The sequence below is a fragment of the Heterocephalus glaber genome, unplaced genomic scaffold, assembly GCF_053883595.1.
Source record: "Heterocephalus glaber isolate CG9 unplaced genomic scaffold, H.glaber_assembly_v1.0 deba00000071, whole genome shotgun sequence".
NCBI classification, from domain to species: Eukaryota; Metazoa; Chordata; class Mammalia; order Rodentia; family Bathyergidae; genus Heterocephalus; species Heterocephalus glaber.
Window position 1 is genome coordinate 16,996,273 of NW_028258137.1, and position 17,941 is coordinate 17,014,213.

A 17,941-nucleotide genomic window follows, 5' to 3' on the forward strand; every position below is an offset into this window, starting at 1 on the left:
GCCAGTATCATGAGGTGGCGCGGGTCAGAAGCCAAGGCCTATAGAGGCACCCATGGCCAGGATTGCAGCCAGCCTGAGCCCTGTACAGGGACAGGGTGTGAAGTGGGGAGAGTGACCGCTATGAGGCTGCTGCCAGCTCCAAAAATAGCTCAGGAGATAGATGCTAATCATTCAGCATCTAGGAGGCCAGTAAACTCCAGGCAAAGTTGGGGCTGAAACCCTTAGAGGTCAAGGTCATGGAGAAAGAGGCAGGCACCAGGGAGGAGCCTGTAGTGGCCAATGTCAATTCTGTGGCCTTGCAACAGCATGAGAAACAAAAGCTGGCCGCTGCCAAGGAAAAGCACCTGCCAAATCAAAAGTTGGGGAAGATGAAAAACACTGGTTGGGGCCAGGGATTTAGCTCAGTGGTTTCACCACCTGCTGGGCAAGCACAGAGACCTGAGTTCGATCCCCGGTACCAAAAAAAAAAAAAAAAAAAATCACTGGGAGAAGTTGACCCCAGGGTTGCCAACACTGCATCCTGGATTGAGAGGAGTCAGCATGTAGGAAGAGAGCTTGACAAAAAGCCAAGCTCTTGTTGGGCATGGACCAAGAATACTGGCATCAGTACACGTGGAGGAGCTTCAGAGGTAGCAGGATCTGAACAGTGCTGAGGAGCTGCAGGGCCACACAATGGAGCATGCCATTGATTCCCTCTGAGCAGGGAAGACTGGTCCTCACCCTCAAGGACCTAGGTATGCTGCAGGAGGAGGATGTGCTGGTGAACACAAACCAGGTGGATGAGTGGGCAGAGAACATGGAGCTCTGGAAGCAGCAGCCTATCTGCCCTATGCGGAGAACAAGATCACAGAGGACTTGGCATAATAGCAAAAACTTCAGTCTATCATGGCCAAGTTAGTCGAGGAGCTGGAGGGGGAGCAGCCATACTCTTCCTAGGGCAGCATGGCCAGTGACCTGTGGGAATGTGAGTGGGAAGAGATCTGGGCCACGATGCAGCTGCAGGCTGTCTCTGAGACCCACAGGGCCTCCACTCACCCTTTGTGCCTCCCACCAGAGATGGTCACCTTCAAAAGGACCATGGAAGATGAAGAAAGTCTGCAAGAGGAAAGTGGAAGTGTGCGCAAATGACTTGTTGCATCTTGGGGGCCAATTTGGGATAGGGACTTTGGTTCGACTGCAGGATTCGGGTGGGAGCTGAGTGCCCCAAGTGGAGGAGGCAGCCCTGGAGGATGAGAAGAGCTCATGGTGCAGCCTCTGCTGTAGGACAACACCTGCAGAGGACATGGACATACTTGTGACAAGGACGAGGTGAAGCTGGAGCTACAGAAGTAGCTGGAGAATGGATGCCAGCTGAGACAGCAAGATGGTGGAGATTGTGAAGAAGCTGGAATCTTGCTAGCAGAACTGGAAAGAGGAAGATCCTGAGCAGAAAGGGGGGTTGTGTTCAACCAGCTCAATTTTGCTACACCTTGGGGGACATCCCCAGCTGCAAGCTATCCCCTCATGGGCTTTGAACAGGACAAGGAGTGCTCGGCCAGCGGTAACTCCAAAGTGGACAGAGAAGAGAATGTCAGCTAGAGCATGATCAATGAATGAGAAGGAATGAATGAATGAGAAGCAGCAGCAGGACTTTTCTGCCTTCTCCATAGCCCTGCTCCCATGTCAGAACAAAGGGCTGGCTAGTGGCCGCAATGCAGAAGGTCCCCAACAAGTCCCTGCACTCAGCTATGTACAGCATCAAGGACATGATGGCTATTATGGACAAGTACACCAGGTGGGAAGAGTACCCACCTGTTTCACCCAAGACTTCAAGGAGAAAGACTGCTTCAGGCCCAATGTTAAGACTGAATACATGGACCACAAAGGCCAGAAACTCACACCCAAGGTGGCTTTCTGGTAGCTGTCCCCCTACTTCTCAGGAAAGGCTCAGGTCAGGTGAAGACGGAGCAGCAAATGAAGAATGAGCTCTAGTGATGTGCCCCCTGAGCACAGTGATGGTGCTGCAGGACAAGCAGAAAGCCCAGAAGATTCCACACATTCTCAGTGGAAGTGGCAAGAGCGTGAACATGAACACCGTCACCAAGTAAAGCTGCCTCCCTTCCGATTCCCTCCCCAACTTTAATGTTACACTTCCCTCCTTCTTAAAAAAATCAGGCAAAAATAAATATGTTTACAAATTACTGTAGAAATATAAAAGAGGGTTAAAATTCTCAATGAGGAAAAACCAAAATGTGTCCAATTGTATAAAGGCTCTTCCCTTACAAGAAACAGGGATAAAGCTGAAGACCCAGTTTGGTTTTGCTGCTGAAATATACAAAATAACTTAGAAAAACCAGACGAGGTCAAACGTTGTGAGCTCACTATCAGCGTTTGCCTTCTTCTGAAAGTTGATAACCACAGTGCAAGGCAGAGCTGATGGTAGGATAGCCAGGAGTTTTCAGAGTCCATCATTCTTCAAGTCAATGCTGAAGAAAAGCCCTTAGCGAAGTCTTAACTGAGGAGTTGGCTGACTGGACTTCCTCCGCTGTAATGCTCAAAATAGCTTATTTCTTGGCCAGCAGAAACACGGAAGAACCTGGAACAACTGCCTTTAGCAAATCCCTGCTGCTTCCCAAACATCGTATGTTGGGCCTGACGATCAACCAGCAGTTTTACTAGAAGCTTGAGGTCTATGTGATGTGGCAGCTGTTAGCTACTCCTGGAAAACCCTTGAATTCATAGGAGAGAAAGTATCAGGGTTTGCCCATCTATGGTTCAAAGAACACTTGGTTCCTTTGTAGGAAGCACCTGGACACACTAAATTTTCCCCCCTCTACTACTCTCCAGCTTAGCACTGATTTTGAGGGGTTAGCTGGTCCCACTGAGAAAAGACATTTGGAAAGTGAACAGTCCCTAAGTCAAGGGCTTAGCAGGATTCCAGAAGCCGAGCCAACCCCAAGTTGCGCAGTCTGGATTGCAAATCTCTAGATTGTTTCCCCTCACTCCCAAAACAGTAGAGGGAAATTAAACAGCCCCAGGGGGTGTAAAACAGCAAGAACCTTTGTTAGGAACAAATTCCATTTCCTAGTTATAGTTTCTGGACAAAAGCAAGCAAATGCAGTAGTGACTATCCACAACCTGGCTTTACAAATTCTCGAGAGAAGGGCCAGGGATTTAGCTCAGTGGTTCCACAGCCTGCCTCGCAAGCACAAAATCCTGAGTTTGATCCCCAGTACCAAAAAAGCAAAAACAAATTCTCGAGAGAAGCTGGGTGTTGTGCCACACGTCTGCACTCCCAGCTACTTGGGAGACTGAGGCAGAAGTTTGAGGTCAGCCTGGGCAACTAAGCAAAACTGTGTCTCACAAAAAAAAAAAATGGCTGGTGATGTAGCTCAGGAGCAGAGTACTTCTTGGCTCAATCCCCAGGACCACCCTCCAAAAAAATTCCCTAGAAAAGCCACTGTGGAGAATGGGGTAGTCTTACAGATGGCCAGCTTCGATTTGAGGGTTCACTTTGGCAACACTGAAAACCTTTCAACTGGAGATGACTGTCAAGAACTGTAGTGTGAAAGTCACACATGTTAACAAGCTGCCAAGGATTCTGTCCAATTCCAAGATGGCAGCCAGTATGAAGAGAGGGTCCCAACATTCTTCTCATATGTGTAGAGAGCAGGCTTGCCTATTGCACAGAGGCTTGTAAGAGCCTAGGCTCTTCACCAATTGCCACCTTAAAAATTTTTCCTAGGATGATGGTGGTGGAAGAGGTGATGGCCATTTAATCCCCCCAAAAAATGTCTTTGAAGAAAGTGAAGTGAGGAAGATAAAATATCTAGTTTCGGTTCAGAGCTGAATTTGAGAGGAGTCCAGTAGTATACAAGTTAAAATATCCAAGACTTTGCTTCACATATTGGGGTTTAATCTTCCCGGTAGATGGCTAAAACATTTTATTTTCCCAGCAGTGATCACAGACAAGTTCAGAATTCATCTAGAAGTCATCTGATCCGTTTCCAAGTGGAACACATTCATTCCAAGGCTTCCATGTCTTCAGCTCCACCACAATCTCTTTGTTCTTCCTGGCAAACTTTCCTTTTCAATATGCACTTTTAAAAGCAGTTTAGTGTTAGCTGGGCATGGTAGCACACTCCTGTAATCCCAGCACTCCGGGAGGCTGAGGCAGGAGAATCACAAGTTCAAGCCCAGCCTCAGTGACTTAGTGAGACCCTGTCTCATAATTTTTAAAAAATGGGGTGTGGGAGGGGCAGATATAACTCACTGTGAAGGCCCTGGGTTCAGTCCCCACTACTGCAAAAAATAAAATAGAAAAGCAGTTCAATGCTAACTCCTACTAGTTTGGCTCATGGGATGTTAAGATGTAGAGTGGGGTAGATCACTTAAAGCACCATTCCTGGACCCTGTTTCCTGATACCCAAAGATCAGGCCTCTGGGCCTTGTATCTCAGGCACAATCTTAACTGCACTGATGATGATCAGTAGGGAGAGGAAGGGGACATTACTTGGCTCAGATCTCTCCGTGGAAATTCTACCACCTCTGGTTATGTTCACATAGGCTAGGAGAACCCCTTCCTACAGGATGACACTGTTTGCTTACCAGAAATTGGCATGGAAGGGAACTATCATCTGGTTTGGCACATTTCTGAGTTCTCTCTGGACCCCAGGGGAGGAGGCAGGATCCTTCCTAGAGGCCACTGCTTGTGTGTGGGGCAAATAGACAAGCACCCTTAAAACATACAAACACCCTCTCCCCTGAGCCTGAAGAATCAGTGTCAGCTCCTCTGAGGAGAGCTGCCTAGCCCAGGCCATACTACAGTCACCATTCTCTGCCTTTCAGATTTGTCCCTTTGGACCATTAAAACTAAAACACAGCACTCCCTCCTCCCCCCAACCCAGTCTTTTCTCTTTCATTCCCCCTCCCCTCCCTTACCCATTGCACTTTTCCCATTCTGCTTAGGGGCTACATCACACCTCAGCAAAAGCCAAGCTATACTGCTCTGGCTTCTTCCCACATCGCCGAGCAATGATAGCCAAATACAGCATGAGGAGGGCCACCCAATAGCAGCCATAGAGGATGGCCCCAGAGACAAGGAAGGCTAGCTCAGTCTCACTGAAGAGGTCCTGGCAATAAGCTGTATAAGCCAGGCCCCCAAGAAGAACTGCCACCCAGATGGACACAGGGATGAGGCCAATGAAGTTCACCACAATGGTTTTTCGGCCTGAAGTGCCCCAGCCAGACTTGTTGATGGTAGCAATGGCAAAGATCTTGGCTGGCAGGAGGCTGGACATATAGAGAAGGGAATAGAGGGACATGAAGATCATCTCTGCATTGCCTCGGAGGAAGCAGGCGTAGGTAGCCTTGATAATGCCCACCAGCTGCACCGTCAGCAGGAAGAGCAGAATATTCCAGATGCGGCCCCGGTAGAAAAGCTGAATGACTGTAGCAATGAGGAAGAATGGGAAGAAACCTGTGACCACTGATTCGTAGGTCATCCAGAGGTGATGCTTATGGAACCACAGAGAATTGTAGAGCCACTCCCGGAAGTAAGACTTGCTCCAGCGAGTTTGCTGGTTGAGCCACCGGAGGTACTTAGTGGGGGTCTCTGTGAGGCACTTGGAGCGCGCTGTATACTTAGTCCGGTAGCCAAGGCTCAGGACTCGGTTGGTAAGGTGCCGGTCATCCCCAAAGCTGCACTTGCTGCCTAGAAACTTCTGATGGTACCAGTCCTCCAGGAATTGCTGGAGGAGGCTGTTGCGGTACATCCCCAAGGGCCCACTAATACACTGCACACAGCCGAAGTAGGACTGGCAGGCCCGCTCCACGTTGAAGGCCATCCAGTACCGCACACTGCTCAGGAAGGAGATCCATGAGTCATATTTGTTGAGGATCTGCAAAGGAACAGAGATGCTAGGCCTTCTCATCTGAGGCATGAGCTCCAAAGGAGAAAGATACCACAGACCAGGAAGCCTCCCTACCCTGGATTCTGAGATCCATTGCTCAAATTACTGGGCATCAGTACTAGCCCCACTAGAACTGATAAATCTGAGGCTAAAAGGGGCCAACCATACCCACTCACTCTCCCCAGCACCAGCTCCACCTCTCCACTGTGTCATTGCACTCACTCTCCCAACTAAGCTGCCTTCAAATCTCAGGAGAGAGCCAGTAGTGGTGGCAGAGAGAAGGTCTGAGGAAGGAAGCAAAACACCACCCCAGCCATCTGTCCTGCTGCTTCTGCAGTTGTAAAGCTTAGGAAGATGTGATATATTGTCTACAATATCCTCTGCAAGAAGATCCAGTCCTTTATGATTACCATATTGCCCAGAGCTTGTCAGCCCACGTCTTCTAGAAACAAGGGCTTTCAAGGGCTTAACTTAGGAGTTACCTACTAAGCAACTGAAAGGGAGATATCCTTTAGGATCTGTTGCCTCAAAATCCTATAGCCTTCCCTGCATAGGCTGTCTGTAACTATTCAGTGATTTTTTTTTTTCCTCTCATGCTGAAAAAAGAGCAGGAAATGAATTGCATTGCAAGTGAGCTGAGCCCTCTGGCATCAGTGAAAACTGTCAAGAGGGGAACCACCCCCAAAGTACTAGCAAGTACTAGCAGGCATATCCTACTGGGTTAGGAAAGAGTCCAGACCCCTATCCCCAGGGATCCCTGGTTACTTCTTACTTGAACATCTCCCCCGACTCCCCCTACTTGGGGATCCTCCTCCAGGACTCGAAGCATCTCGATGGTGCAGGCTGGGTCCAGCACAGTATCAGAGTCGCACACCTGCAGGGGAGTGCACCATGAGCCTGTTTTGACCTCAGATCTGGGCCGGTACCCTCCCCCCTCCACCAGCTCTTCGCTATCAGAGCGAAGTGACCCCCCTTCTCACATGATTCTCTTCCACTAGAGAAGTCTTGGCCAGAAAGGGAGAGAGGAAAAACAAAGGCAAGTAAAGAAAAGGAGACTCCACATCCCGGGCTTGATAGCCACTGAGTTGAGGAGAAAAACCCAAGACACTGTAGGTACCAACCCTAGGAAAAGACAAATGCTTAGCAGTGGAAAATGTTTTAATCCTGCAGTGCTAGGTTCCACAGAAATGGCCTCAAAATATTTATCTGAGGTCCCTGGGCAGAAAAGGGGAGCAAGTCACTGAAATCAGATGACAGGCACAGTGGGCTAGAACAGGAAGGATCAGCAGACATTCCTCAGAAAGCTGAGAAAGGCTCCTGTCAGGGGCTACTGCCCCAAATGATCCCACAGGGCAGTGGTTAAGGGTCCCCATTTTAGCCTTTGGCCTCCTGGACAACCTCCAGCCCCTGTGCTGAGAAGCCCTCCATGAGACCACAAACATGGCCTCCCAGACACTCTGCACTTCCACACAGACTGCCTTGGCCAAATCTTTAAGACTGGCGCACAGTCTGGCTGATGGCTCTGCTTCCCTGGGATCTACCCTGAATGGCCGTGGACGCTAGCAATAGCTACCTCCAGTCAGACCCTGAATCACATCCTGCCCACATGCCCTCCTTCCCGCAGGAGGCTCCTGGTCTCAGTGGTCCCATGATTAGTGAACACGGAATCTGAAAGCATTACCCTTGTGACTGACTCCTTGTCTATTTTATAAAAAGTAACTGAAATGATAGAGCCCAGATAACTGTTGGCAGGGGAATTGAGCTCTATGGTCACTGTTCTCAAAGAAGAGAACAGTATCCAATGATGAACCCAAACCCTACCCCGCAGAAACCTAAAATCCATTTAACTAAAATTGCTGATGCAAGGCCTTGGGTTCAATCCCCAGCATCAAAATAAAAAGTTGCGGAGTAAAGAATTAAAAGAATCATACCACAGTGATATATGCCCACCCGTTTACAGCGACACAGTTTGTAATAGCTAAAACCTAGAAACAGCCCAATTGCCCATCAACTGCAGACTGGATAAAGATGTGGGGGTTTTTTATAAAATGGAGTACTACTCAGCCATAAAAATGAGAAACTAGAGACATTCATAGCTAAGTGGATGCACATTGAGGCCATACTCTTAAATGAAATAAATAAGACACACTTGTGTAAATACTGAATAGTTTCTCTGGTGTGAAAAACTAAGTGTACATAAGAATCAAAATGTATCATTGATATTGTGAAATAGGAAGGAAATGTCTAAAGGAAATGGGAGGGGAAGGGGAAAGGAAAGAAGGGAAAAGAAAAATATGAGAAAAAGAAAAATATGGAAACAAAGTCTTTGTAAATAGGGAAGGGTGGAGGGGTGAAGGGAGGGCAGGGGAATGGGGAAAAAAATAAGAACCAAGATACATTATGTAAAGGTAAAAGATCCCAATGAGGAATGTAACTGTATTGTATACCTAAAATGTACCAATAAACTAAATGGAAAAAATAAAATTAAATAAATAAAATTAAAAGTTGCTGAGTAAGATCCCATCAGCCTGCAGGAAAGAGGCTGCTTCTGACACTCTAAACCTTCTAGGTTTTCCCTCTCTGTTAAAAGACAGGGTGACCACAGACAAGCAACAATAGAAGGCCAAGGGGGAATCAGGTGCCAGGCCGGGTCTCTCACATGTGCTTCTTCAGCCTCACCATGACACATCCTTACATGCTGGTCCAAGGACAGAGAAGGTCCCAGGGAGCCTCCGGCCAGACTCAGCCTCCTCAGCTTACAGGCTAAGCAAGCCACTGCTGGTCTCACTACTGCTTCCTGTCAGGGCTCTAACCCATCCTTCATGCTGCTCTGCCTCATTCACTCCAAAGAGGTCTTTCTAGGTGAGCAGGGTTTGAGGAAAAAAGAACCCTGTGCTGCCTGGGGCAAAGTTTTCTTCCACAGAGGCAAAGACACATGCCCTCAGCAGGGCTGTGGGAAACAGGCTGAAATCCAAGAAGTATTCATTGTAGCCCAGCACTGCCTTGGGCATTGGTCTCAGGGCCATAAAGACAAAGGCATGGCTAGGAGTATATGTGTGTGTGGTGGTGGGGGTGTTTGCAGACCCACAGGAATACACCAGAGATGACTAGGGAAAGGAATTATGTGGCAGAGCAGGTTTGGGGGTCCCAAGCTTAAAGGGAGCAAATGACATAGTCATGGTGGCTTGAGGACACAAGTCAGGGCTCAAGGCATTTTTCTGAGCTTTTGGGGACCACAGGAAGGTTTTCCAAAGCCCCTACAACCCCAGGTGAACTGCAGAATCAAACAGCCTTTTAGGCTGACAACCCTCCCTATATAGCTGAGGAGGTCCTTGGGCCTAGGAAGACAGAAAAAGAAAAAGGTATCAACTCTCACAAGGACACACCTTCAAAAAATCCAAAGTATACAAGCTAATTTTAGGTAGGTATACTGTAAACAACTTAAATAGAGAACTCAATATCCTGTCAGCAATACTGAAGTGGCACACAGATAGATGGGCTACCAAAATAGCCACCCTTTTTTCAAGCATTTATGAAGCTATGGAGCAAACTCTTCTGACAGGTGCAGAGAATGGCAGAGATAGAATAGATGCAATTTGGGTGCTGTGAAGAATTCTGGACCAGAATCTGGGTCCTGGGTTTCCCATTCCTGTGTGGTACTGAATGTGTGAGGGTTTTTTTTTTTGTTTTGGGGGTTTTTTTTGGTACCGGGGATTGAACTCCGGTCCTTGCGCTTGCGAGGCAGGCGACGGAATCACTGGGCTAAATCCCCGGCCCATGAATGTGTGAGTTTTAATCTTCTCTGTTCTCTCTAGGTTGTATTATTTGAAAATTGAAGCTCTGTCAACCTAGTACAATTTCCAGGCTGATATCAATGACCACTTAGACCAGATGAGCAGGGGCAGCTCACGGTTCCAGCCCTCCCAGTGGTGCTGAGAAATGAGGTGGGAGGATTATTCTTTCCTGTGTCTGTCCACCTCCCACCTCACAGACAAGAACTTGACACTAAAAGAGTGGGACTTTTGGGGCCCAGAACTGAAACAGTTGATTTTGCTCTTCACATTTCTTTTTCTGTTTGTTTGAGACAGGGTCTTGCTATGTCGTTCAGGCTGACCTTGAAATTCACTATGTAGCCCAAGCTGGCCTTGAACTTGTGTCAATCCTCCTACCTCAGCCTCCAGAGGACTGGGATTACAGGCCTGTGCCACCATGTCCGGCTTCTTCACATTTCTTTATGAACAGGTGCAACCTCATGTGCCAATGGCAGGCAGCACTGCATAAGAGCTAAGAGCAGACCTGAGATGGGCTGCCTGGCTTACCTGCTTCTGCACCTTACTAGCAGTGTAACAGGCAATAATAGTATTTATCCTCTGGAGTAGTAGGTGGATTAAAAGAGTAATTAATATATTACAAGTGCCCACAACAGTGCCTAGTGTGAAGTAAATGATGTACCAGTTTGCTGCTCAACCAATGCAGAAGTCTGCCCAAAGTCACAGAACTACATGCCAACATAACCACATTTCCAACCCAGGTCCGCTTCAGAGCCATTATGCCCTTTTGCCTTCTTCTGTGCATAAGAGGGATGTGCACAACACACACCTACACTTGACCTAAAGTCCCTGAAGAAAAGTCAGACCGGCTAGCCAGATAGTCCCCACATACATACATACACTGCCCGGGAGGTACCCTTACCTGGATGTAGTCCACCGAGTCGCCAAGGGCCTTGAAGGCTGTGTACATGACCTCGCGCTTGCCTCCCCACTTCTGCATGACACACGAGAAGGTGCTGGTCCGCACCACGGCCCGCACACGCTCCATGCCCTCCTGCAGGCTGGTCTCCGTCTCACCCTCACCCACCTCATGGAAGTTGCTGCGCCACACAAAGAAGCCGGCTTGATCAGTGCCGCCCAGCACCTCAAGGAAGATGTCCAGCATATAGGCGTCCTCCTGGCGATTGCCATCTACCACCATGACCACCTTGAGGTCAGGAAAGGCAATTCGCTGGGCTGAAAGCAGGCACTTTCGCAAATAGTCAGGGTCCTCCTGGTAGGCGGCAATGCAGAGCGCCACAGCTCGGCGCCTGGAGCAAGGCAGCTTCAGCGGCTGCCCTGCCCTGCGCATGCGCCGATGCTCCAGAAAGGCGAACAGGCTCTGGATGAGCAGGTGCAGGCCCAAGATGGCGCCATACAGGCCGAAGGACAGGTAGTGCTTTTCTGTATGGATAAACTGGTAGCCTGTCACGTAGGCTGCCAGGATGCCACCCAGCACTGCCAGGGCAAACAGGCTGGTGCCCACTACACGCAGGGCTGTGGTCAGCTGCACCGGCATCTGGTGGGAGAAAGTGGGAGATGGGCGGTCAGGCGGGAGGCAGCGTTTGCGGTCAGTAGGAAGGACCAGCATCCTCAGAGTCTGGCCCAGAACAACAGAAGGGACCCACTAATAAAAACGAAGACCAAGGGCAGGGGATTTAGCTCAGTGGTGACTCGCCTGCCTCTCAAGCACAAGGTCCTGAGTTCGATCCCTGGTACCAAAACAAACAAAAAAACCCCATGACCCCCTTTTTTTTGGTACTGGTAATCCAGCTCAGGGCCTCGCACTTACCAGGCAGGCGCTGTGTGGCTGAGCTACATTCCCGGCCCATTGACCACTTATTAAGCATAACTAAAACCTTCTGGAGAGTCAGAAGTCAGAGTACTGGGGTACAAATCCCCAGTTCTCCCGCTGTGTTGCTCCTTAGTCATTTCATCTGAAAAATGTCAATTGCAGTACTAACCTCTTAGCATCTTCCAGGGATAACTGGGTGATATGCAAAATAGTAGTTATTCTTGTTAGAGAAAACAAAGACCAGAATTAGGTGACACCCCCGGTAGATGGCAGACAAGGGTCTGCCTGAGCAAGCTCTTCATAGGTATGCTTCAGTGGGGCGAGCCTGTGGCCAGGGGCTTCTGAGTACATATAGGGATGATGGGTCTTCTGGTGGTTGGGAGGGAGGGTAGGGCAGTGACTAGGGGCCTAAGAGCCACAGCCTCTGGTAAATGATTGGACTCTAGGAGGGGACTGTTCCCTGGTAAAGCACAGCACACAACCCTTGAAGAAACCAGGGAAGGAAAAGACCAGAAATCACAGGAAACATAAAAAGAGGTACCAGAGAAACAAAGATACACACGGTCTCCCTTGCTCACAGCAAAATCAGTAAGAGAAACTTCCCTGTGTTCTGCTCTCTCACCTTTTTCTCATTTACTCAAAGGCAGGAAAGAAAGGGAAAGCCGGAGGGAAAGCAGACAAGGGAACAGGGAGGAAATGAGAGCTGGGGCGTGGACAGCCCTTCTAGAAGCCCAGCACTGAGGAGCGCCAGAGGGAACTGCAGCCACCACTGCAGCAGCCTCACAGAGGTGGCTGCCTGGGGAGCCCCATCCGCTCGGTCCTAGTGCCGCTGGAATCTCTGTGCTCAACCCTGGGCCCAGCCACTCCTGGAAAGGATGCCAAGTTTCCGTCTGCAGCTAAGATGGGGTTCCCACAGTCTGCCCTGTTGGAAACAGCTGTGCTTTAATGAGAAAAGCCCAGGCTTGGCTCCTGAGACTTGGCCTGCGACAAGCTCTACTCTCTCCTGGCTGGCTGACCTTGCCCAAGTTCTCTAAAACCTGGTCTCCAGTCACTACAATGGGGGTTCCAATGACATCTTCCTTCACAGGTCTCAGGTAAATCATTTCTCTGAAAATAGGAAGTCAGCCCTTGAGGTGATTTCCTCTAGAGCCTAAATGGTGAGAGGGGTGTGAAGAAGAGAATAGATGAAGGGGTGACAAAGACTGCTTCCTGCCCTCCATTCTGACTTAAGCCTTCCCAGGATCTCTTCTTCCCACCTGCCCCATCTGGAGAATCCAGTTTCCACCCCGGAACTCCAGATGATAAATCTCTCCTTCCAAGCTTGCGCCAACTCTTAAGTCTCACCGAAACCCAGACACACACACACACACACACACACACACACACACACACACACACACACAGTTTCCTGCCAGGGGACACCTCTCACATAGGAGGGATAAGAAATATGCAGCCACTGCCTAAATCAGCCAGCCTGAGGCACCAGTCAGGCACCAGCAGCCCTCAGGCAGCTGGGATCGGAAAGGGCTGTTGGCAGCCTCGTCTCTCCGGGAAGCACGGCCTCCGGGCTCTCTGCCCCACCAGCTCAGGGATCCGGCGGCGGCAAGCTTCCTCTGCAAGACTCCCAGCCCTCCCTACCCCGCTCCCTACACACGCCTGCGGCTCAGGGCCTGCCGATCCCCTCTGGAGCTCACAAGCCCAAGGGGGCGGTGTGCTCCAAGCCCCGCCTGTACTCGCCTGGGGAAGGGGCACGAGGTGCGCTGGGCTAGCCTACCAGTCAACTACCTGCTGGGCCCCGGCTCTCCACCTTGGTCCAGTGCCGGAGACTGCACCCACCAGGTCACTGCGGTCACTGCGGCCACGAAGGCACTCGGCACTCGCCGCGCTTCCTGCCCGGCTAGAGCCTCACCTCCTGGCAAAGGCGGCGCACGCCACACCCACGTGCCTGTTTCCCAAGACCCAGCGGGAAAGGAAAGGAAAACCCCTGAAATCTCATTCGGACCAGGCTGTGTTCATCTTCCCGGGCCCCAGTCACCTTGGCAAAAGTGTGCCTGCAGACAAAGGCGGCATCCCTGGTGTCGCCAGTCCCCTCCTTCCCGGGGTGGGATCCCTCTCTCCCGCAAGGATTAGAGGCACTGCCTCGATAACCGTCCTCTCCAGAGGACCCACGAAGGTCCCCCAGCCAGATACCCCATGTGTAATCGGGCGCTGGTGCGGGCTTTGGTTGAGGTCCCCAGCCCGGACACCCAAAGCCTGAGGAAGAGGGGTGCGGAGCAAGGAGATCCTACTCCCTGTGCTGCTCGTCCCCCATCCTCACAGCCTTCGCTCAGAAGGGGTCCACGGGACCCTGGGATGGCTCCCCGGCTCTCACTGGGAACTGGGGTTCAAGGGCAAGCGATTGGGGCCGCTCCCCAGGGCCGGCCCCGCCTAAGACCGACAGAGGAAAATTTTCAGCCAAGGGCGCACGCTTCCCCATTCAACCCCGAAACTTTGAGGGGCTGCCTGGTCTGCAGCGTCTCCCGCTAACAGGTGCGCCCTGCTTCCGGGCCCACGCGCGGCGGGATGGAAACTTGTGCGTGCGGCAGGGGCTTCTTCCACAGCGGCCGGCCGGGTGCCCTCCCATCTGCTCTTTAAGCCCGCGAAAGAGAAGGAGCCAAGTTGGGCGGACACGTGCAGCAAGGGCCAGGCTAACCCTCAGGAACAGGGGCGCCGGGGCTCTTGATGTCCCCGCAGGTGGGAAGACCCTGGCGGGAGTGGATGGGGGAGGGGTGCGCCAGCTAGCCTGAGCCTCGCACCCTCGTCTGCCTCCTAATTCATTCACAAAACAGGAGCCGCCAGGGAGGAAGGCAGGAGGATGGAGGAAGAAAGGGAGGAGGGGTCAGCGGGGAGGGGGCTGCTGGAAACGCCACTGGGGAGCCCGGGCTGCCGCTGCCCCCAGCCGGCCTCCCAGCGCTGGACCTGGCACCCGCGGACGGGGAGCCTGGTGTGCAAGGCCCCAGCGTAGCCTGCCGGCCACCCCTCCACTCACCGTGCCGCTGGCTGCCCGCGCTCGGTGCTCAGGAGGCCCGTGGCGGCTCCATGCCCCTCCTCCGGCTCCGCGCCGCCGCGCCTCCCTCCACCGTGCGCCGCCGGCCGCGCCTCCAACTGAAGAGCGAGCGCCGGCCCTCGGAGCCGCCTTAAGTACCGACCACGACCCGCCAGGAGCGGCGCCCTCCTCCGGGCCCGTAAAGTTGGCAAGACTGGGAGGGATCCGCGGAGGAGCACCTGGTGCCTCGCTTGGTCGCAAGGAGCCCACTGGCCGGCGTGTCGCAGGCGCGGGGTCCTGAGTAGATACAGCTTCTTGGGTTCGCAGGAGCAGCCTCTGTGCCCTCTCGGGAACGGGGTTCCCCCAAAGTGGCCCAAAGCCGAGCTGCTCCACGCTGGCCAGCGGAGCCTAGGCTCGCTGCCCAGGGCCGGCGGTTATTGTACCCAATCTGGAGCTCGCAGCATCGTTAACTTTCAAGGTGATTCTCGAAGACCTCCGAAATCGCGACTCCGTCCCCGCCCCCACGCCGTGCCTTCCAAGCCTAGGATCCACTCACCCTACAAAGCGGGAGAGCCGGACAAACCATCTCCGGACTACTGCACAGCAACGGGGTGTTCGCTGGACAGGGGACGCCCTAAAACCAAGGCAGCAGAACCTTCCTGGTGGCGAGAGGAGAAAATAATTGTCAAATACAAAAATGCTGGTTAAAGAAGGTGCTTACAATCGTGACAAGCTTAGCTTTGAATTCCGCAGAGGGGCGCTGATGACATTAAGGCTGTTTGCAAAAACTGCAAATGGTTTTTGCAGCAACCTTGTAGGTTCCGGTGTCTTGACGCCAACTGTCGCCCCTCCCCCTTACACTTTTATTTCCCTGACTTCCTAAATCCCCACTGACCTCTTGCCAGTAGTTTCCAAGTTCCTTAAAAAGCTGGTGCTAGACTTGGGTGAGGTAAAGTGGAGGAGGGCAGGCAGAGAAGGAGGTTGTTAGAGAGAAAGGTTAGAACCTGAAGACACTAAGCTGTTACATCAGAAAAACTTTAAGATAAATGATAATTAAAACTAGTAAAAAATACCAGGAGTGGTGGCACATGCCTGTAACCCCAGCATTCAGGAGACTGAGGCAGGAGAAGTGCCACAAATTCGAGGCCACCCTGGGCTACACAGTGACTTCAAAGCAAGCCTGAACTACACAGTGAGACCATCTCAAAAAACAAACCAAGCAGGCCCAGGGATTTAGCTCAGTGGTTCCAGCGCCTGCCTTGCAAGCGCAAAGTCCCGAGTTCCATCCCAGGTACCAAAAAAAAAAAAAAAAAACCAAGCAAGTGAAAAATAAACTACATGTTCTCTAAACACATCTGGGAAAGCTTACATCACTTAAGCTGCAACAAATGTATAGGGTGGGCAGAAGTCTATAACCTGCTCCTCTCAAGTCATGGGGGTGCAAGGACTTGCCGGACCCCCTCAACCCCCAGGCAAAGAACTGAGCCCTCCCCCCACCTCTAGGTACACAAAGAACCAGGGCACACTTGCTTCTTCTGCGCCCATCCTGCAGAACATACACCAAACTATTGCACACTGCTTGCCAAATCATCTTATGGCATTCCAGATAAAAGTATGATTTTGGAAAACTTACTGAACCCACAATAGGAATGTGTTTTGACCTTCAAATGACCTGAGGGACCCTATTAGAGCTATCAACACCAGATGGAGAGAGGAGGCTCAGGAGTCAGTCAATTTTGCCACTAGTTGTGTGTCAGTAAATGTTAGTGACTATCCCAGTGTTGGTTGTTACAAGGATTGTTAGGAGGCTGAAAGTGACGGGCTGAAAGTGCTCAGTGAACTCCAGTTACCCTCACTCAGAGCATGGCATCACATGCCCATGCCATGGTGTCTCCATGCCCATCCCTCTAGAGCACTTAGTGGCAGAAAGTTTAGGGATTAGTGTTGAACAAATGAAAAACTGCCTTGTCCCTTGTCATGGGCCTGTGGAGCTCTGGGCCACCTGTTCCACAGCCAGAGACATCAGAGAGACTAGAGCTGCAATGACTTGAGGATTGCTCCTACCTGATCCTACCTCCACCCCAAAGTTGTAACATTTCACATCAGGGAAAATAAGCAGGACTGAGCAGACAGAAAACGGGTGCATGGGCCTGTGGGGGTGCCCCAAAGAGGATCATCTCCCTATGGAGAGAGGGCCCAGCATGGCCAAGTGGCTTTATTGTTAGAAGCCAGAAATCCAGACTTTCATATAAAATCTCCTGATTTTTTAAAAAGTTGGCAACTAATTCAAATGTTTTAAAAAGCACTCTGGGGCCAGGGGTGTAGCTCAGCAGCACAGTACCTGCCTGGGGGAGTCCCTGAGTTCAATTCTCAGTACCAAAAAAAAAAGTACCCTTTAGGTCAGGCAAAATATGTCTGACCCATATCCAGCCAACTGGCTGCTTGTAAGTGACCTGCTCAGGAGCACAAGGAATGGAGCAGCCAGTTTGGAAAGATCCTCTCTGCCCTGGACAGGACAGCAACACGAGTTCTCTGGGTGGAGGTTCTTCACCCCAGAGCTTGTCCAAGACTGTCTCCTGCTTGTTTTCTAAGGCTCCAACTATGACCTACAAACTTCTTGCCTGTCTCTCTCTGCTGGCTCCAGAGTGGGGCTGGTTCAGCACAATCTCACCAGTTAATTAAAACCTCCAAAATGAATACATATCACAAGAACAGTCAACCTTCTGCCCATACCAATTGGCTTTGCCCCTAAATGGCTTCCCCTGGGGAGCAAACTCTTTCTGATCTGCAGGGCCAGGCACTGACCTGGGGTTATCAGGCACAGAAGAGTCTTTACTTTTGTGGGGTCTGTGCCAGGGAGTGTTTGTCTGTAATTAACATCCAGTCTGAGGTGCCCTATATGCATTCATCCTTTTCAGGGGAGATGAGTAGCTAAGTCTTTAAGGGGTGGACACAATAAAGCTGACCTTATCTCTGCTACCACTGGGGATTTAGAAATAGGGATAATTTTATGTGCAATCACTTACAAACATTAATTCAACTGTTGCTGAATTGACTTTTACGCAGTATTATGGATTTTTTTTTTTTTTTTTTTTTTTGGACAGGGTCTTACTATGTAGCCCAGGCTGGCCTAGAACTTGTGCTCCTCCTGCCTTAACCTCCTGAGTACTAGAATTATAATTACAGGTGTGTATCACCATGCCCAGCTATGGTTTGAATCTTAAGTGTCCCCCAGGAGGGTCGTGTGTTGAAGGTTTAGTTTCCAATGCAGCAATGTTCAGAGGTGGGGCTTTTAGAAGGGCTCTAACCTCGTCGGTGGATTAATCCATTGACAGATTCATAATTTGATGGCATTATTAGAAGAGAATGGGAATTTAGGAGGTGAGACTGAGTTGAAGGAAATGGGTCACCCTTGGTGACT

General features: G+C 50.8%; 1 protein-coding gene and 1 pseudogene across 4 annotated transcripts; one reads left to right on the plus strand and one right to left on the minus strand.

The window, feature by feature from the left end:
* The first annotated feature begins 70 nt into the window (after positions 1–70).
* LOC110348724 (U4/U6.U5 tri-snRNP-associated protein 1 pseudogene) lies at positions 71–2,198 on the plus strand (annotated as a pseudogene).
* Positions 2,199–4,879: 2,681 nt separating this feature from the next.
* Positions 4,880–15,251, minus strand: Has3 (hyaluronan synthase 3). 4 transcript variants are annotated; one of them, XM_021256787.2, is made up of 4 exons: positions 15,077–15,251; positions 10,584–11,219; positions 6,664–6,765; positions 4,880–5,879 (listed from the first exon to the last, which is right to left on the minus strand). In XM_021256787.2, the coding sequence occupies exons 1-4, from the start codon at positions 15,104–15,106 to the stop codon at positions 4,956–4,958; spliced, it is 1,692 nt and encodes a 563-aa protein (XP_021112446.1). In that variant the 5' UTR covers positions 15,107–15,251; the 3' UTR covers positions 4,880–4,955. The 4 variants fall into 4 exon arrangements, with proteins under 4 accessions (XP_021112446.1, XP_004843015.1, XP_087069436.1 ...); XM_004842958.4 differs by lacking the exon at positions 15,077–15,251 and adding an exon at positions 14,524–14,923; XM_087213310.1 differs by lacking the exon at positions 15,077–15,251 and having other exon boundaries at positions 10,584–11,429.
* Positions 15,252–17,941: the final 2,690 nt, after the last annotated feature.